General features: G+C 41.3%; 6 protein-coding genes across 6 annotated transcripts; 5 read left to right on the top strand and 1 right to left on the bottom strand.

Moving 5' to 3' along the window:
* Positions 1-131: 131 nt before the first annotated feature.
* Positions 132-674, top strand: B0T23DRAFT_314576 (uncharacterized protein; the record flags this gene model as incomplete). The annotated part of the gene is made up of 1 exon (XM_062834808.1): positions 132-674. The coding sequence occupies one exon, from the start codon at positions 132-134 to the stop codon at positions 672-674; it is 543 nt and encodes a 180-aa protein (XP_062694690.1).
* Positions 675-1,525: 851 nt separating this feature from the next.
* Positions 1,526-3,181, top strand: B0T23DRAFT_357000 (uncharacterized protein; the record flags this gene model as incomplete). Its single annotated transcript, XM_062836187.1, has 3 exons — positions 1,526-1,930; positions 2,717-2,807; positions 2,976-3,181. The coding sequence occupies 3 exons, from the start codon at positions 1,526-1,528 to the stop codon at positions 3,179-3,181; spliced, it is 702 nt and encodes a 233-aa protein (XP_062694689.1).
* A 738-nt stretch (positions 3,182-3,919) lies between these two features.
* Positions 3,920-6,134, top strand: B0T23DRAFT_313878 (uncharacterized protein; the record flags this gene model as incomplete). The annotated part of the gene is made up of 7 exons (XM_062834767.1): positions 3,920-4,076; positions 4,108-4,150; positions 4,210-4,332; positions 4,368-4,422; positions 4,953-4,966; positions 5,178-5,918; positions 6,032-6,134. The coding sequence occupies 7 exons, from the start codon at positions 3,920-3,922 to the stop codon at positions 6,132-6,134; spliced, it is 1,236 nt and encodes a 411-aa protein (XP_062694688.1).
* A 933-nt stretch (positions 6,135-7,067) lies between these two features.
* On the top strand, positions 7,068-7,793 carry B0T23DRAFT_428165 (uncharacterized protein; the record flags this gene model as incomplete). Its single annotated transcript, XM_062840117.1, has 1 exon — positions 7,068-7,793. The coding sequence occupies one exon, from the start codon at positions 7,068-7,070 to the stop codon at positions 7,791-7,793; it is 726 nt and encodes a 241-aa protein (XP_062694687.1).
* Positions 7,794-8,958: 1,165 nt separating this feature from the next.
* Positions 8,959-9,546, top strand: B0T23DRAFT_404011 (uncharacterized protein; the record flags this gene model as incomplete). Its single annotated transcript, XM_062838839.1, has 1 exon — positions 8,959-9,546. One exon carries the CDS (start codon positions 8,959-8,961, stop codon positions 9,544-9,546), a length of 588 nt encoding a protein of 195 aa, XP_062694686.1.
* A 1,288-nt stretch (positions 9,547-10,834) lies between these two features.
* B0T23DRAFT_453119 (uncharacterized protein) lies at positions 10,835-11,470 on the bottom strand (the record flags this gene model as incomplete). The annotated part of the gene is made up of 2 exons (XM_062841162.1): positions 10,835-11,233; positions 11,459-11,470. The coding sequence occupies 2 exons, from the start codon at positions 11,468-11,470 to the stop codon at positions 10,835-10,837; spliced, it is 411 nt and encodes a 136-aa protein (XP_062694685.1).
* Between the last annotated feature and the right edge of the window lie 9,465 nt (positions 11,471-20,935).

The following is a 20,935-nucleotide window of genomic DNA, read 5'->3' as shown; positions in this document are numbered from 1 at the left end:
TTCCCGGCCTTGCCCGAATCCCTCCCTGTCCATACAGCTGCTTCTCATCCACAACTGATATGGGCCTTCCGTTTTACCGAAGCCTGTCTCAACGCCAGCAAAAGTTGAACCACATGCCACTCGATCCCAAAATGATGACAGAAACGACAACTATCCGGATTATTACCCCGGATGAGTTGACGTCCATTCCACTTGATGTCCGAGCCTCGCTTAGCTCATGGAATACCTCCCCCGAACCAGAACCTACCAGCCCGCGGCAGACTTCACCCCACATAGCCCGGCACCGAAGTGGCACCGGATCTCAAGCTCCATCTCCTCCAGATTTCGCTCGCCGTCTTTCCAACTTGAATCAAAGCATCAACGCTCTGCAGCGGGAACTTAGACGAGGAGGAAGGCCACGGCGGGCGGCACTTAGAGGCCCTGTTTTCTCCGAGCGTACTCCTGCTGTCGATATTCAAGGAAGGGAAACCCAGCTGCCAGATCCAATTCTGCTTACACCGACTACGCTAGGCGTCTCCGGTGATGAGGATTGCACTACCAGAATAGGGGTACCTGCACCCACAGTGGAAGAGACCTGGATGTACAGACTCCATGATCGGCCGGGGTTTTGCGACTGTCCTGGATGCCGGCATGTATGGGGTAATGAGGACGGGGTTGACCGCTGGCTCAGGTAATAGTGGTATTGAGGTGCGCATGGGGAAGGACACGCAGTGAGTGCCTCTGGTGTCGTACCTACAAGTACATGTAAGTGGGCCCTGTGCATGGAACAGAACAAAGAGATCATAATTTTCGTGGACAGCTGACTACCTCTATACACGTCTTGCAGTTCAGCAAGCAACATGTATTTGAACTTATTTTAATGCTTTGGAGGAAGAAGAGGATACCTAGTCATAGACTAGAGGAACATGTTAGGACCAGCAAAACGGTCAACTGCTCCGCGAGGCCAAGCTTGGCAACCCGATATATGGCAGGTCTGGAAGAGGTGATATATTTGTAAGTTACTTCCATTGGAGTCTCATCGTACCCTCCCAACGAATACAATGCTCTAACTGCTTATTTCTCGTTACAACCATCCACGAGGGATTCCCTCTCCTGCCTTCCTTTATCGTTCGAGCCTCATCGCCAGTGATACGCCGGTACTACCCTAATACCTCACCACTACAGCCACCATGCTCAGTCCCCTGCCCTCATATTGCTGAACAGTGAACAGCAAGATATAACTCGTTATTCCTGAAGCTGACATACAGTGCACGAACATTGTGGTCATTCAACCTGGACCTTGGGTGAAAGCCCGTGCTGTTCGCTGTTCAAGTGTTCACTGTTCAGGGACAGATCTAGCGACCGTGAAAAACTGGAAGCGAATGTCGAAATATTTTGACAGATTTAAAGTCGTCGACAACATGGAAGTCGTCCCAATCTCTTCCTTGCTACTGTCTTGCACAAGCAACGCGCATTCTTGCACCAACACCTAGGCCTATCTACCACACAACATCACATCATCACAGCACCTCAACTCAACAGCAAAATGCCTTCCGAAGGACGCAGCAATACCAGGCTTCCGCAGTCCAACGCCGTCTACTATCCAATCTTTGAAAGCGTAATTCCACTAGGTGTTCACATGGCGATACGAACCCAGTGGTATCGCCAAATGGCTCGCCGTATTCGAGCCCGTCGAGTCCTCGGCATCAATCCACGTACCGACTTCCTGACTGTCGAAGAGGAAACAGTCGAACCTCTTCCGCTATACACCAAGGTGCCATCAGCCGGCGAGATCACGGTCGCGATCTCGACTTCGGAGAAGCTGCCAGACTACCATGATGCTGTGCCTACGGATGATGTGGTTGCGGGGAGGAAAAGGAAGCGTAGGACGAGGTTTGATGGTCGTTGCAGATGGTCGGCGAAGAGAAGGCGGACTGAAATTGTGGTGGAGGTACGTTGCAAGGCTTAACCCCCCCGACTACCTACTTGAATATCATATTATCGCTCTAGGACGTCGAGATTGGTCATCTTGATACTTACTTCTACCTTTTTTTCAGCGCCCCGTCTCCGACCTTCCTTTGATTGGATTGCTAGCGAGGCTCGTCCTGGATGACCCTTCCGATTAGAAGCCATGTTACCTGACACCACAGATTACTTTAGAGGTAAGTAGGATGATTTGCAATCCAGATAGAGCAGGGTGCTTTTTTGTTGGTGAATCAGCTGCTGACCAAATATAGAAGGGACAATGAGCCACAATCTATCACGGTTGTGCGGTGTCACGAATGTGAAGGGGACATGTCTATCTCTATTAGATTCTGTTTGAGTTATGGAATAGGTCATCGGCGTCACTGGAGGAGTCATAGGACACAGTTCCTCAGGGCTTTAGATCATCAAGCTAAGGGCACCTACATTTCATGAATATGCCGTTGTCATTCCAATTTCTGAGTGCAAATACTGTCACAAAAGTGAATGGGGTGACGGCTCAGTTGCACGTTTCGTCCAATCTTCAAATGTGGCAACCTAAAAAGTGAATAAGTCTGACACCTTGACTCGTCGCAGACATCCATAAAACTTTGGGCCCCTCAGGACCAACAACGCCTTTCGTTCTTCTTGGTATATAAGTACCTACTACCTCTACCACTGCACCCACACTGGCGCACCAGACATCGCGAAATACATTTTTACCTCCACCACTGAGTAAAGAGTCCCCTACAAAAGCAACGATGCCTGCCGAAAGAACGAACGCTCGTCGCTCCAGACAAGCCACCAACAACCCACCTCCCTCGCTTCGTCGACAAGACGCGGTTCAAATTACCCACGAGACGATCGTCGACCAACACGGACAGGTCGTCGACTTCGGCATCTACACCGACCAAGTAAACGACATTCTCAGAAGTCTGTTTGGTAGTCCGGTCCAACGTCCTCGTCGCGGTACGTTTAATATCGCTCTCGATTGCTCAAAGGCTGTAGTATACTGATTTTTCTTTCTTTACTAGTTCCTTCCAGCAGGTCCAATCTCCCCCATCCTACGAGGCCGCATCGGCGTAGAAATCCCGAGGAAGTGGATATACCGCCTCTTTATACCAAGCTTCCTAGTATCGGGGAGACGACTGTCGATATCTCGCCGTCGGAGCAGGAGGAGATGCTTCCTGAGTACTCTGAGGCGGGGAGGGATAGAAATGAAAGCAGATCACAAGGTTGAGAAAAGAGCTCATTGCGATGTCAATATACTTGGAGGCAACTGCAGCCTTCTTTCGTCAAAATCATTCCAGTCGTTATTTGCTTCCGTTCTCTCCCATTTGTTTACAATCATTACCGAATATTGGACCCTTCTAGCCAACGATCTGTGACTTGAAGAATTCCTTTTCTTTACCTTATTATGTGCATTAACACAGTCGTTGTGATCCTACCTGTTTTTGGAGGAATGGAAGATTACCTGGGACCCAAACCACATCTGCGCATGTCCTCCACCACGAGACACTCAATGATATCTTTTCACCAATGCCTTCTGTCTGCTTCAAAACTGGTAAAGTCCAAGGAAAATTCTCGTAAGAATACCGACTAGGAGGTATTTTCCCGGTAACATAGCTTGGTACCTGTATTGAAGACCCGCTCCTCGATCAAGGGTCTCACTATGGAGCCGTTGCTATAGAAACATGAACTGCAACCTCAAAACCCCTGGTAACGCGGAGACCTGAATAAGCTGAAGCGCCTTGAACGCAAATAGCTGGACTGTTCAGTGAGGTTCTCAGTGTTCAAACCTGGCGAACGAGGAAAATGAACCAGAACCTTGACCACCAAGAACGTCTATAAAACCGTCGACACGATGGGACCAACTGCGATCTTCTCTTTTCTCACAACAACTGCGCGCACTCTTGCACACCTCAGACTCATCACCAAAACGCACCTAACCAGCCTGGCCGAATACAAACCCACCAAGATGCCTTTCACACGCACATCTGCACGCCGCTCTCGCCCTAGGGCCAACAACCAAACTCCCACTTTGCGTCGCGAAAACGCCGAAGTGGTTTACGAGAATGTCGACGACGTCGACCTGTTTGGGGGGGTCGATATCGACCAAATCCTGGATTTCTTGAGTCAAGAAGACACCAACCATTCAGCCAGAAGTGCCGCCAACCGCGCCCCTCAAGTCGCTCCTGCCTCTCACCTTGTAAACGGGCGGCGCATTGAACCGGAGCCGCAACTCCCTGCGTACACTCGGAATCCCAGCTCAAACGAGATGACTGTGGATTCCACATTTGCGGAGAGGCTTCCAAGTTACGAGGAGGCAAAGAAGGAGAAAGAAAAGGAAGATGAAAAGACTGGAGAAGGTATTCGCGAGCGACTCCTGCGGTTGTCATGTCAAACTCGTACTAAATTATGTCCAGTTCCTCCCCACTCTCAGTAGGAAAATCTGAGCAGACCACCGATGCATCAATTTTGGTATGTACCTTCCTCGTCCAGACTTCTGACAGTCGCTGACTTCATTCAACATTAATACTCTACAGAAGTTTACAGGTCGAGATTGGGAAGGAACGGCATGCACAAATATGCTCAGGCGCAAAAACAGGGTGAAAGAGTTACAGCATGGAGTTGAGGCGGCATGAAGTACTAGAGATATTGGGGGATTCATCTTCAAGTATTCAATTTGGAATCAAGCTACCTGTTCGAGTATCATTCATGAAATACCCTTTGCTACAATGTTCCAGGCTTCACAATTACACAATCCACCCGCTGAACTTCTTCTCGTAGTCTCCAGATGGGAGGCCGTTTCTTCTTCCACTGTCCACATTCATCTCCTTGTAAATTACTGTAACTACTACCAACTTCGCAGTTCGCTTCACTGCTTAATTTCGTCATGTTCATTACTTCTACCGCCCATGTATGGACTATCGGCCGGCAAGCATCACTTGTTGCCCAGGAAACCATACAAACCAGTGAATGGCACGGCTGTTCAAGGTCTAGCCCTTGAGCAGACAACTGTTCGGTGTCCACACCTTGAGGTCAGGACTGTTCAGCGTCCAAAGCTTCGAATCTGGCGACATTGGAAAAGAATCAAATGTCGCAACCCATCTCTCATTCCATATCTCTCAATCTGCCGACTATTCTACATCGCAAAACAACCCGAACTCCTCTCACGCCTGCCACTATCAAAATCTCACTACACCAAAACAACAAACAACATTCGCCGTCATCAGAATCAAAAGCGCAACAATGTCGTCTCCATCGAACACTCCCCGCAGCACCCAGCTACGCAGCATCTACTCTCCCGACCTCCAACGACAAGACGCCTCAGCCAGGTCCCCCACGATTCTCGAAGAAATCGCCGCCGAAGTCGAAGCAGCCAGGTGGGCGGCACTCCCTATCCAATACCTTGCGGTATTCGACCCAAACGACCCAGAGGGCGACCGGGCTCGCGAGCTGGATTTTTACAATGCGCTCGCCGGCGCCGACGATACTTTGTTTGAATCGATCTACCATCACGTTATGGATCAGATTTTGAGAAACCGCGTCTCCTTCCAGTATTACCGCGATAACGCGCCGCCGCCGTACACGACCCATCCGACAAAGGGCGAGATCACTGTCGAGATGTCTCCGGAGGTGGTTCTACCGGCGTACCTACCCCCTTACACCCCGTTTGGGCAAGGTCAGAACTGGGAGGGCGAGGAGGCAGACAAAGAGGAAGAAGACGAGGTGGTGGAAGACAACGGGGAGAAAAGTGAAAGCGTCGTACATGAAGTGGCCGCTGCAAATCCGGAATTAACGATCCCCTTCCTATGCGGTCGACGTATTCCACTCCGAACTGTCGAAGAATACTGGCCGGTAGTTCTTGTCCTCGTTCTCAGCCCTTACATTTATCCCCAAGATCCTCTCTTGTTCGCCGGCTTCGTGTTATTTACCCGCCTGGTGGGCTTCCTCTACGAAAAGGCCAGGGGCAAGTAAAGGTAGCTCCATATACCTCTAGTGAAGATATTTCGCCCCAGTGCTAGTAATGGAACTCATGCTAACAATTCTCTTGATAATCAGGTCTCGGATAATTAGGTGTCGAAAGCGAAGTCAAGGAGTATGACTTGATGCAAGCGGGCTTTGACCACGACCATTGTAAGTACAACTTGCTCTTCATTGTCTCTTGTGTGTTCAGAGCTGCTAACTAGAAGCATACCTATCTAGGTAACTCTACCGAACCCAATAGCTGCCGAACATGGAGATACATACGTCTACTTTGCGCTATTCCGAACGTAGCGCTTTACAGAAAACAGTTTAAAGGAAGGGTGAACTCGATTATACCTCTATGCATCAAAAGGGGGCCGAACATTCGAACATTGTACGATTTGTACATGTATCAAAGCGTTGGCTGCTGGGGTGAACCCTCTGTTTCTCTTATGATGTCTTTATGTTGGGGAACGAATATGGCATGAAGCACGAGCTACAATGTACAACTATCACCATAAACAAATCTACCTCCACTCCAATTGCGTGTTCAGGAAGTCTATTTTGCCTATTATTGTTCAAATTACGCCGCCATTCAAGGAAATTGGTGGTGGCGAAGCACGAGCTCTCCGGAGCACAAGGGGTAATATAGAGGTACATGCCTATCATGTCTCTGGGCTTGGATGAGAAGAGTTTGTCACGTCTTGAGGGCGAAATGGACCTATCTTCTCCTTCGTTTCGGTGTACCAATATGACTGGACTTCACACATTGTCCAACTGACTGCGTCTATTAGCATTCAACCTCCGCTGCCCTCGATAGCACCAGCTCGTGGCCCAGACTTACAGGGTTTTTGACTGGGTTGCCTGGGAAAATACATGTACCTGTAGGGACTTTGGGATCAAGGGTCATGTGCAAACCTTGGACCTTGTCAAAGAACCTGAAGTCTACGGCCTGGCCGCTCTATCCGCCTGGCACCTCCATTCACCGATCCATCCAGAACTATAACATAATCCCTCCCATCCACTGAGAAGCGCAACAAACTTGAACCGGTTTTATACCAGCAACCTATCGTCCCCCACGATCAAAGTCACAACCGACCACAACACAACACCGACTTTCAACATCACTTTTTCTCACGCAAAGAAAATTACCAACAATGTCGTCCCCTTCTAACAACTCCCGTCGCTCTCAAATGCCCAGCAACCAACCTCCCCACCCCCAACGACAAGGCGCGACAGTTAGAGCCTCCGAAACACCCCAAGCCCTCAATGAGGAAGCAGCCAGGGTAAGGGCCATCACCGACCGAGTCCTCGCAAACTTTCGCAACGAAGCAGCCAGAATCCCCGCAGTCAGGAACCAGGCGACGGCGACCTCTCCAGACAACTTGATCGAGACCATGAACGCCTCCTTGGACGCTATCAGAGTTGCCGCCGGTAATGAGGCTCCTCCCAGGCCTATGAGAACCGCCCGTCAGGCTGCTATCGAAAATCGTCTAGGTCGCCTGGATGAATTGATCAGGTCTCTCCGGAGCCGCCTCCCGCCCAACCCCGATTCCGCACCTCCGTACACGGAGCTACCATCCGAGGGTGAAGTGACGATGGCGATGTCGGTGCCTGAGCCGGAGTATACCCCGCCTTACACTCCATTCGGGCAGGGTCAGAAGAGCAAGCGGGAGGGGGAAATCTATTATAAGGAGGAGGAGGAGGACACCGGCGATGTCGAGGAGGGAGATCGCGGCTTTGGAAGATCATGCGCACCATCCCCTGAGTCGACGATTCCCCAACGAGATACCAGCTTTGCTGAGGAAGACGACGGTGAAATCAGTGACGAGGAGAAAAACCATTCGGAGGGGAACGATCAGGACGAGAACGGCCACAGCTAGAGGTCCGAGGAGGCATGGAAGATCAGTCATGAACAAGGGGCACCACAACATCGATGGCTGTAAGTATGAGCCAATATTCCTGGAAGTTGAGAGCTGCTAACTGACAGCATGGTTCTCAGTAAAACAGGCAAGGCATCCGATTGTCGAGGCAAGAAAAAACCACTATGTTGCCAACGATTTCCATTATACCAACCCGACCGCCGTCATTTCTCGAATAGTCACGGACAGACCAATCCATGAAGGACATGGGTCGAACGGAGGAGCAGAGGAGTTTTTCGAGGGTTGGGATCGTTATTGAACAAGCTGTTTGATGTCTTGCCAGGAGCTATTCTCAGCGTGTCACTTCCACCTTCTTGTTCTTATAGCCACATCGTATTTCGGGAAGGGAGATGATCGCAAAACACAAGGTACTCCTGAACTACCTGGACACTCTGTGATTTATGTATCAAAGCTCTCTCGACGGTTGGAGGAAATACGCACTTTAGGTTGGGAAGCGAATTCTTCACCTACTCCCTGTACCCCCGCTGTAGGGTTCTGTTCCGAATCCATTCCTCCTAAGAAGAACAGCCTAGGTAGTTATATCCTACCGAAGTGACATTCGAACCGAAGCTAGTCGCAAACGACCGTCACGCTTCCCAGAAAACTGTGCCCATAAATGCGTATACAGAACCTCCTTCTTCCTCGACAGCATCAGGTCGTATCCCGACATCACAGGATCTCCGTTCCCAGGACCGTCCACCAGAATGGCCTGCTTTATATAGGTACAGAGGTTACATGTACTGTCATAGCCGCCACCGCCCGCCATCCTCCTTCTTCAACCCAGACGACGGACAAGGCCATGGTTCAGGCAGTGTTAATACTTGTGGGATGAGACCGGATTTGTTCGTGAAAGATGGGTAATTTCAAGCGCTGTACGCAAATCGTACAAAACAAACAAACAGGGCGTAAACTTGGATCTATTACCTTCACTCAACTTCCAGGCGGCCGCGGAAGGGACGTAGGAACAATCTGGCCCACTCAAACTTCCACTTGAGTCTCTCACTTTCCCTTTATATTGCAAACCGAATTTCAGAACTCCCACGTCTGTCTCCATCTACAAGTCAACAACACCACACACCAAACAACAACACCTCACCTCCATCAATAACACAAACACAAAGCAACGATGTCTTCCCCCTCGAGCAACCCTCGCCACTCCCAGTCGCCCGACAACCAACCTCCGCGAAACCCCCGCCCACTCCAACCGGCCCCGGCCGACGCACCCGGCGACGCAGTCCCTCCACTTGACGAGGAGAGGCTCACCGCCATCGCCAACCGAATCCTGGACGCCTACGACCCAAATGACTTTCTTGGGTCCATGGCGGCTGCGTTCGACAGGATGAGAGAGGCCTCCGGCGGTGACCTGACCATGTTCAGGGAAATCGGGCTTCGTGTTGTCGCCGAGATAAGTCGCAGGCGTAACCCAGAGTATGTCCCCAATCCAGCACCGCCATACACCGCACTACCTGCGATGGATGAGGTCACGGTTGCGTTGTCGGTTGCGGAGCCGGAGTATACCCCGCGGTATACTCGGTATGCGCAAGGGCAGAAGAGGAAGAGGGAGGATCAAAATAATGGGTATGAAGAGGGGGAAGAAGTCAACGACAGGGAGGATGAGGAGCAGAGTTACGAGGAGCAGAATCATGAGGATGAGAATGGTGAGGAGGAACTCAATGAAGAGGAGATCAATGAAGAGGAGAATGACGGGGAGTGAACGACTGCGACTACAATTCCTCTTCAGGACCAGTGTTGTGACCCAGGCAGGCAAGCAATAACCACGAGATTTCCTTTTGGTAAGTTCAACACACAAGGAAGGCCTCCTGCCATTGTTTCGCCGTTGTTAACAGCCGCTTATCAGACATGTCAGGTCGCCATGGAAAGCAAACTCGTCCACATTCCAACATCTCTCCATGATACAGCAAGAGCTACAGACCTCAGGGAAAGAGACAGAGACCCAAATCAATCAGCACCAGCCGCGCCTACCACATAGACAGCACGCACAACCACCGAGCCTGTCCACCAAGATCGCCACACCTTGACTTTTGCCACGACACCGTATTCTCCAACCCACCCGCCTTATGGCGAGCTCCGCGACAAGCGTAGTCATTTGTGCAGTACGAGCACCGCAGTCTCTTTGGTTTCGGAGGAGGCATCAGGCCCTGGCGCTTGGCAAGTTTGACCTTATGGCCATATGACCTGCGTTCATGTTGGATGGCTGGGGCTGTACTCCTCCACCCACCCAATGTCGCAGAAATCGCACCACCACGTTAACTCGCCATCTTGGCACTTGGGAGGGACGTATGTCCGATTTTTCCTTGGCTATGTGCATGTGGCCGGTCGGCACTCTTCTGGTGCTTCAGTTCTCCGATGTCTTGCGGCGCAGAGCCTGTAGCAGGAGCACAGAAGCCGGCAACTGAAGCAGTCTGGCCACCTTCCGGGTCGGTGGGTGTCAAAGAGACGGAAGAATATCTGGCCCTATTCGGCCGAGCTTGTGTCTCGCGACGTACAGGACCACCACGCACGAATCATCTACCACCTTATTACAAGGAAGTCAGATCCCATCATTCGTCTCCAGACATCGAAGATCGCTTTGCCAAAACAGTTGAAGCTGTCTTCTCAGACCTCTAGAGATATCCAGGAACAAATCACCAATACAGATAATGGTGTGGTTCCCAAGATTCCGAGTGACAAAGACGGGGGGAAAGCCAAGGACAAAGTATGGTACCGGCGTGTACGGAGACTAGGCGCTTGTATAATTGCACTAGAACACGGCCGGGCGCGGGAGAATGTAGTATACATATCGGTAAATCAGATACCTAATGTTTGAAGATCAAAAGCAGTTGTAGCTCCTATAACGGACGCCCAAATAAAGTAGGAGTACTCCTTGTTCCTCCTCAGAGTCAGCTATAACCATGATATCAAAGTGAATGCACCTTCAGTCAAGTGAGATACAATTAGCAATGCCGCCGAAAGTTTGCCTTTTGACTTAGTTTCAGACAGCTTCAAGGATCAAACTGGAGAAGGGTGGGAGTCAACGCAATCTGATCACGAATAATCGCCGTGATCAGGGAGAGTTCGGCAACTTGTTCTTGGAGTTCCGAGACCGCGGCGGCTTCTCCCAGGCTGTCTTCCAGATGGCGGATTCGAATGTTCATTCCGGATTGCCAAGTGGCATGATCTTCCTTAATGGCCGAGGAGACCTCGGTCATGCGTGAGTCTACCGCTTCCTTGATGAATCGCTTAAGGGTGGTCAAGTCTGCAGCAACATGCCCGCTGATCTCATCTTCATTGATCTCGGCGAGGTGAGATTGCCCGAGGCGATATAGACAGCCGCCCACCTGCTCTGGCAAGCTGTTGATCCTCAATGTGGTACCCTCCACGAGGGTGGGCACTCTCTTCGGCTAGGTTCTACTGATAACGCGGCGGGCCTTGGTGGCGGGGCCGCACAGAGAAGAGGTTGGCAATGATGGTTTCGCTCACACAAATGTCGTTAGAAGGTATGGTTGACACCGGCTGGAATGGGGTTGAAGGTCGCCGTTTCGGATCGCTACGGCCCGTGTTAGTGAGGATTCGAAGGGCGCGTCGCAAATCGCCTTCGTAATGCTGTAGAATGGAGGGGTGCTTACATTTGTGACCATGGCGAATTGGCAATCACCAAAACACGCTTGTTTTAGCGAAAGAACTCGGCGCACTTACCAACCACCCAGGCGAATAGCGGCGACTCGGATAACACTCACTTCAACATATAAAGTGTACTGGTATAAGGTGAGAGGGACTCATCCTTTATTAGGTTGACGAATATAAACCATAACCCACTATCGTAGTCGTGCGTGCATCCATCACAAGTAAACCTTTCGGATGAAGGCATGTCTCACCGCAACCCTCCTCTGTACACTCAAAAGGCTTTTTGGTGTTGTGTGTTCTCTTGTGGTGGCAGAGATCAGAGCTGGTTTCAGCCCTATACTTGCAATAAGGACATACAAAAGGCCTATCGTCGCTGTGTGTCAATTTGTTATTATTGAGTTGGTGGTTTGCTGTGAATCTCTTACCGCAACCCTCCTCTGTACACTCAAAAGGCTTTTCGGTATTATTATTAGTTTTATACACGCTAACTATTTACATAGTTCGCCCTATAGGCATACGGTGCTACTTCGCTCGTAGTCGGTGGGAAAAACCGTACTATAATAGCCGGATAAAAACCCTCCGCTTCGCTATCGTTATAGTACTGTATCAGCTCCGTACCGTCCCGTTTTCCTTCCTCTCGGTATAACCTTACCATTATAACCGAAATTATAAATTTTTATTATATATATAGCCGACCCTACCCTAATTAATCGCCGTCCTTTTTCTATTTTTTTACTATTATTTCCTTATAGTCGGTAGCCTTTTATCCTATTTTTCTTTGATTATATTATCCTAGGTTACTTAACTTATTTATAAAGGAAACTTCGACCCGGCTTTCTCTTTCCTTCTTTCTTTCCTTCCTTATATTATATTATTGCCTCTACTATATATTAGGAACGTAGGCGAAAGGTAGGCTGAGGTGACTACGGTTGTGGCCATACGTAGGGGACGGTAAGTTAGGGGTTAATCTAAAAATGTATTGATAGCTACCGACTATAATAAACTACGCTCCGTTAAACCTCTTTTATACCTATACAAACTCTATTTATCCGCTAACGAATATTATAGAATCTTATACTAATTTAGTACTTCAGTACAGTGCCGGATTATTCTTCCCGCGAGCCCGACCCGATATAGGTATTATTATTAATAATCTTATACATCGGTTAACGAAGGGGAGTAGTAGCTATTAAGGTACTTCTATATACGAGTTCTAAGCTTCTTGATACGACCCCCCCCTTTATAGGTTCTATCTTCGGAATTTTCGCAATTCGTAATAAATTCTAATTAAATAGTAAAGAGCGTTAGTATTGTATTATTATAGTATTATTAAATTGCGTTATTAGTAAGGGTATAATATCCTTACCCTTTAGTTTGGATAAATTATTATTCGTAATAGCCGTTAATATTATATTCTAGATATTATAACTATTCCGCTACCGACGAGCCGTCCGTTAGAATATTAGTCTTATAATATCCCTTCTCTTAAGTTCTAAATATAAATACGAAGCCGCCTACTAAAATATTGGTATTGTAATATCTATTCTCCCGAATTCTAAATACGAATACGAAGCCGGTTACTAAAATATCGGCATTATAATATCTATTCTTATAAGCCCCTAATACAACAAGCCGCCTACTAGAATATTAGTATTATAATATTTATTCTTATAAATTCTAAATACGGATACGAAGCCGGCCGTTAAAATATCGGTATTATAATATTTATTTTTATAAATTCCAAATACAGCGAACCGCCCGCTAGAATATTAACATTATAATATCTATTCTTATAAGCTCTAAATACGGATACGAAGCCGTCCGCTAGAATATTAGTATTATAATATTTATTCTTATAAATTCTAATACGGATACAAAACCGGTATTAAATTTAAAGCGCTAGCGTATTATCCGCTAGAATATCGGCATTATAATATCTATTTTTATAAATTCCAATGTAAATACGAAACCGGCACTAAATTTAAAGCGCTAGCGTGCCGCCCGCTAGAATATTAGTATTGTAATATCTATTTTTATAAATTCTAATACGGATATAAAACCGGTATTAAATTTAAAAAGTTAGCCGGGTTCCCGACTATTATTAAGACCGTTATTCTATAGGCGTACGAGGTAGTAAGCTTCGTTTTATTTACCGAAGAATATTATATTAAATTTAAGAATATTAATAAGTAATTGCGACCTACTATAATATTTGAATACGATCCCCCTCCTTATAAATTCTATCCTTAGGACCTCCATTTTTTTCTTCCGCCTCCTAATTCTATATACGGCTTCCTTTACAAACTTTCCTTATTGATGCGGGAGCATCGCATGTATGATTAGATCAATTGACTAGAGTAGACTGGGCATGGGTTGGAGCTATGCCCACCCTCGATAGAGGCACTAGCGTGCCCAGGCACGTGCCAATATACGTGCCCGGCTCGCCCGGTCGCTGGACCTGCATTACAGGTTTACGATAAGATAAGGGAATTCCTATAAAGGGATTCCCGCGCCGTGCGCCTTCGGCTACGGCTTTCTTCCTCCATTATCTTCTTCTTTAATATTATAAATTGTAATAAACATTATAGTATTACCCTATCAAGTGGTAATTGTAATTAAACGTTCAATGACTATCGCGAGTAATATATTCCTCGTACCTACTTTTTAGTAAGTTCGCTAATTATCTATTTTGTAAATTTGCTAGTCCGATCGAATAATTTTCTATTATGTATAGTACGTCGGTCTTATAATTATTCTTATTCTATTGAATTCGCCGATTATATAGATTGCGAACCTTATAGTTTAATTAAACAATCTCCTATCTATATAGGACGTTAATCCTATAATTACCCTTTAATTTATTAATTGTATATTGCTTAGATAGTATTATAAAAATTATACTTCTACTTTATACTATTGTACTCGCGTCGGTTCGTATTAAATAAGTATATAGAAACTTCTATACTACTCCGATTTGAATTTCTTTGATTTTCGATGCGAAGGGTTACTTTGCGATTCGTTTATTTTCTAGATAGTTATCGCCTCCTTTTCCCTTATTTAAAATTATTGGTTGTTTATATAGAATACTATTAACAATAGACCTATCCTCTTTATTTATTCTCTTTTACTTTTATATTAATTTTTTTATTTAAATACCCCCTAATTATAGGCGAAACGAACTTACATTAATAATTTAATCGGTAATATCTATTATAGTTAGTAAAAACCTTCCTAATTAAGCGATTATTCGTTATTCGCTTCGGAAATTATTAGTACCTTCAATCTATAATATTGAATATTTAAGTAATTAATTTATTCTATTTTAATATTAATCTAATAATCCGCCCCGCAATTTAATGTATAATATTATTTAAATTTATACTTCTATTTAGTATAATGATAGTTAGGTATAGTTTAAGCCCGGTATTATCGGTACTATTATTTCTAGTATAATAAATATTCTCTTTCCTTTGAAATTCCGTTGGTCCTTTATTATTAATCCGCCCGAAAATCTCGCGCCCCCTAAAATATTACTTTAGAAGCGCCCCTCCCCCTACGTTAATTATAATACTATTACCGCCGGACGTAATAATAATTCGGGTTTGGATTCCGACGATCCGGACCTTCCTAAGTGAATTAATAATAAGAAGGTTTAGAAACGCTTAAATTATATGAATACTATAACTAAATATTTGAATATAAATTTATATTAAATAAAGAATAAGATTTATAAATAATTCTAAAAGAATTCTATTGTAGTTAATACTAGGGAGGTTTATATTGACGACCTTACCGCCCAAATTAATAACCTTAAAATTAATATATTAACTAACTACCGAAAATTGTTGGCTATCTTCGCTTTACGATTAAAATCTCTTAAAAATAAGGAAAAGGCAATTAATAAAAAAATATTTAGAGGCTTCCTTAATAATTTATTTAATAAATTTAATATTATTACTATTTATTATAGTAAGCTAAACTTAATTGACTTTAGCTTTAATAATAGTGAGGGCCCTTTTACTTATTAATAACCTACTATCGAAAATTTTAATAAAAATATTTATATTAATATTCCGTACAATTTGCGACGTAACCCTTATATTTGTAAAATTATACCTATTTTTATTAAATTAATTCCCGTTCGGCCTATTACCCGGCCGGTTATTCTAATTATTCGTAATGGAAGTCTATTGCCCTGTACCTATATATATATTACCCCGATTAGCGCTACCCTTATTAATAAAATTCGTTATAATTTCCGTTTTATTAATATGTTTTGCGACGATATTGATCTTAATAAAAATAATTTTATAGAGTTTATTAATGGAGTAAAAGATTACGACTTAGAGCTTTATAAATTATTAAAGAAATAGGTTAATATATACGAAAGATATTTCCAATAGATTAAGGATTTATATACTAAGCGAATTTATTCTATTACGTACCCTAATTTATTTTATAACGAATTTAGTAAGATAGCCGTTAAATGCGTTAAATGCGCTAAGGAAGCCCCCGTTACTTTTATTTATTCTGTTTGTATTGTTAGTAAGGTTGGAAATATTTTTTCTTTATTTAAATTAAGTGCTGAAATTATTAGTAAGGTTGGAGGAGGTGCCCTTTCTATTCCTTCGAATATCCGTCTAATTGTAGCCGCTCTTAGTGACTCTAATAACGGTAATGATACGGACGACGATAATAACGATAATAGCCTACGCCCCATCGGTAAAATTAATTATTTTATTAATTATAAGTTTATTTTCTTTAAGGCCGTAGATTTTAATAAAGATAAGATTAAATTCAAGTGAGATAATATTAGTATATTTAATCCTTTTACTGAAAACCCTGAAGATATAGGTATAATCGAATCCGGTAGCGATTTTATTTATATTAATACTACTATATTTAAGGACTGGTTAGTTACTTTACTCGAGGATAATCCTATTAGATTTATTTATAAGCAGTTTGTATATATATAGCCTCTTCTCTTATAAGGTACTATTTATATGTAGTAGTATAATTAAATAACTTTAAATAAATATTGCGCCTTAACTACGGTGGAGGACTTGACTTTAGCCTTGGTAAAGAGATTTACTTTTGATGCTACTATAATTACCTAGAAATTTAATATTAGAAGAATTTCTTTATATAATATATATAAGGATAAGAACGTTATAACTACCTATATCCTTAAATAATTGCATTTTATACGAACTATAGGTATTCTAATTAAAGATGGTACTAATTAGTACGGCGTTATAGTTTAAATTTGGAATAGTTTTAGTACGGATATAAAAATTATTATCCGCCCCCCGCCCGTTTATAGCGATACCGAAGTATATTTCGAGGAGGTTGAAAAAACCCGAGTTATACTTCTCGTTGTAGCTAGGAATAAGTATTCTATATTTAATAATTAGATTTATTCCCGTAGTCGTAATTTTAATTGCAATTGGGACTGGAATTATAATTATAATCCTAATAACGGTCGTTATTGCGATATTCGCGATAATTACGATTGTAATTGCAATTACAGCTTTAAGCCGAACTACGCTAATAATAATTGTAATTATACCCCTAAGTACAACTATAATTATAATAGTAATTGCGACCGAAATTATAGTAAGGACTATAATTACGATTGAAATTGCACCCTTGAGCGAACCTACGATTGTAATTGTAATTGTAGTTGCGACTATATAGAGCGCGCTTATTATATTAAGGAGGTTTCTAATATAGGCGAAGTAATTAATTTTATAGGAAATTATTTAGATAGATATAATTCGAATAATTTAGTTTACTATATGTATAATAGCTAATTGACATATTCTAAGTACTTAATAGTATTCGATTTTATGAAGAATAAAATAAATTATGTTAAATAATGCTAAATTATAGATACTCGTATAAATTCTATTCTAATTATTACTGATAGTATTAAGTTCTATAAGTATTGAAATTATAATTAAACTTTTCTATCCCGGAATAGTTTGTTCGAATATTTCTTTATGTATAAGGATAAATTGAATAGTACTAAAGTAAATTCTTTAGAGATTGCTTATTATATTAATATAACTTTAATTATCCCTTTTAAAATCTAAGATACTATTCCCCAAACCGACGAATTTTTAAAATAAAGTCTATTATTAGGATTTATTTACCTTCGAATTATTATTAAAATTATTTTAACTTCCTAGAACATCGAGATTTATATAGATCTAGGCGTAGTAAAAACGATTATCGGACGAGTTTTCTTATAAATTCTCGAATATTTAATTTTAATAGTATATTTAATAAGAATTAAGGGAGTAGGTAGTAAATTAATTAAATTTACAGAGTAAGCGATATTTATTTTCTTCCTTCCTAGGATAGATTATAAAGGTAGATTTATCTTACTTAAAATTATTATAGTAGGATAGGTAATCGATGAATTGGAACTTAACTTTTTATTAGTTAATTTTTTCCTTTATTTACGATAGGCGTATATTGATTATTGTAGAATTGAAGTCTATTTTCTATAAAATAATTTTAGTACTATATTTAAAGTATTTAAATTACTTAATTATTGTTCCTACAAAATTGTAATTAAAAAGAAGGTAGTCCTCCGTCCGGGGGAGGAACGTATAATCCCAGTATATTACTTCGGCCTACCTAAAAATAGGAGTTTCTTCTTCGATTTATTTTACCCTTCGGTAGTAAGCGCGGTAGTTAATGCGAAATTGCTTAAAATTATATTAATAAAGAATATAATAAATTAAATGGTTACGATCTTACGAAAATAGAAGGTCGGTATGATTATTGAAAGTAATGCGGATGGATTTTTTGTAACCTTTTAGTTAAATATTTGCGAAATAGTAATAATAGTTTAAATTCTAAATATAATAGAAAATAACCCCCCTCTCTTTATTACTAAAGTAATAGAAGCTATTTATTAAATTTACTTTATATTAACCAATATCGATTTCGATATTGAATTTAATAATATTATTCCTACGAATAATATTACTTTTTTAAAAACTGAGTTAAATGCTTCCGTTAATAGCGATTTAGGATTTAAAACCCTTAATACGAATTTTAAATTAAATACGATACCCCCTACTACCGACCTCCTTAACCTTTTAAATAAATAATTTACTTTAAGTATTTATATAAATAATAAAGCCATTAAATTAATAATAGAAGAAGGCGTTTACATTTTCGTAGGTAATAGAAGAGTATTAAGGTTATTAGTTAGGTTTATAAAAAAATTCTTAAGTTTATAGAAAGAAGGGGGCTTGGTAGACGTGTTAGAAGAAGATATGATGAGAGTTCCCCTGGTTGATAGCTAGTAAAATTATAAAGTGGCCGCCTGTATGTACCCTATTAGTAAGAAGGATTAAATAATTATTAATAAAATCTTTAATATATTTTATAAATAAGGTAAAATAGACTAGGTTAAATATATTACCCCTTTTACCTACCCCGTTTTTATTATATAATAAGAAATTAAATATAGTCCTAAAGGTAGGCCCGTTATTAATTTGAAAGTGCTTAATAGCCTAACTATCCCGGATAATTATCCGCTCCCTTTATAAGGAGAGATTATTGCGTTTATATATAGAAAAGTTATTATAATAATTATTAATATAGTATTATTCTTCTATTAATTTAGTGTATAGTGGAAGTATAGGGACCGATTTACCCTTATTATATATTATAGCCTTGAATAACCTACTATTGTTTAAATGGGATTTAAGAATACGCCCGCTTATATTCAATGGTTTATAGATATGTTTTTACGCGATTATAGGGATTATTATAGAGTTTATATTAACGATATTATTATTACTTCCGATTTAGTTGATAATTATTTTAAATACTTGGACGCTATTTTCGCGCTTTTTACCTCTAAGAATATTATTTTATCCCCGAAGAAATTGTACTTTGGGTACCCTAGTGTTAAGCTTTTAGGCTTCTACGTAAACGGACTTAATTTATTAATTACGAAGGAACGAATCTAAGTATTTAAAGATTTGGCCTTTCTAGATAATTTAAAGGCATTGGAGTAGTATATTGGTAGTATAGGATTCTTACGATATTTAATCCTATATTATACTTAAATTGTAGAATTTCTTTAGAATTGTAAGGTAATATTGCTAGTTGAGGGTTATAAAATAAGTAAAGTTAAAGTCGGAAAGTTAGTTAGGAGGGTAGTGTATTGTGTTTATATTTATTATACCCCTACCCTAGTTGAGAAGACCGTTTTCGATGCGCTTTAGAGTACTATATATAATAATAGTACTATTCTATATTATTTAAACCCGGATTGTATAGTTTTTTTCTAGATTAATAGTTTATTTGAATAGGGATTTAGTGTTATAGCTTTCTATTTGAAGGATGGATATAGTTAGTTAGAAGGATTTTTAATCCCCTTCTTCTAAGTCCTTCCTATTATATTCCTAAGTAAAGTACTAATTAAAATTGAAATACAATACGGACTATCGGAGCTAGAGGTGGCATACTTGGTCTAGGCTATAAAAAAGCTTTATATTTAATTGTACGCTTGTAATTATATTGTTATTGTCCTATTTAATTATTTTATAATAAAGGGTATTGTCGAATAAATTTTATTATATATAATGTTAACCGATAGGGTTAATTGCCGATTGATTAACGCTTTAATTTATTTATTTGAATATAAGTTAAAAGTATTTTATATCCTTGGCAAGTTTAATTTTATTTTAGATACCCTAAACCGTTTAAAAACTATTAATAGAAATAATAACCCAAATGGTATTCCCGTTTTCGATAATATTTAGACCGAGGATAGAATATTATATTTAAACGATGTTTGGTATATTTTCTCCGAAGTATAAATGGACGTAAAGCTTTATAAAGCTTATATAGTAGCCTACGCGTCCGATAAGAAATTCGCCTAAATAATAGAGTATTTAAAAGAATATTGGAGAAGTATTAAGGACGGCGATATTATCTTTTTAAAGCCCGGCTATCCTTTTTTTATAAGAGACGGCCTTATTTATAATTAATAAGTTAAACTAGGCGGAGGCTTTATTAATAACTTGTATATCCCTTATAAGTATGTGAAAGAAGTCCTAGAAGCTATGTACGATAATAAGTATTATTTCGGCTGTAACTGAATAATGTATAATTTGAAAGGAGTATTGTTCGTTAATAAGGTACGATTGGTTAGATAATATATTAAGTATTATCTAATTTATTAATTAAATTAAATTAATTATAACCCGTTTATTAGAGATTACTAACCTATTAAATTAAAAGAGGCTTTACCGATATAAATTATTTTTATTAATTTTATTATAGGACTCCCCGAAGTATCGTCCGACAATATACTATAGTAAATACCCGGCTATATAATATTTAATACCCTAATACCTATTACGGATAAAATTTTAAAGAGGTCCTTTTTGATTTTAGGATATAAGAAGTATACGGTTATTGAATGGGGCATCGTTATAATCCGAATA

The sequence above is a fragment of the Neurospora hispaniola genome, assembly GCF_033458365.1.
Source record: "Neurospora hispaniola strain FGSC 10403 chromosome Unknown B0T23scaffold_3, whole genome shotgun sequence".
In the NCBI taxonomy this organism is placed as follows: Eukaryota; Fungi; Ascomycota; class Sordariomycetes; order Sordariales; family Sordariaceae; genus Neurospora; species Neurospora hispaniola.
Note: the sequence above shows the minus strand (reverse complement) of the source record. Positions and strands in the feature narration are given on the sequence as shown.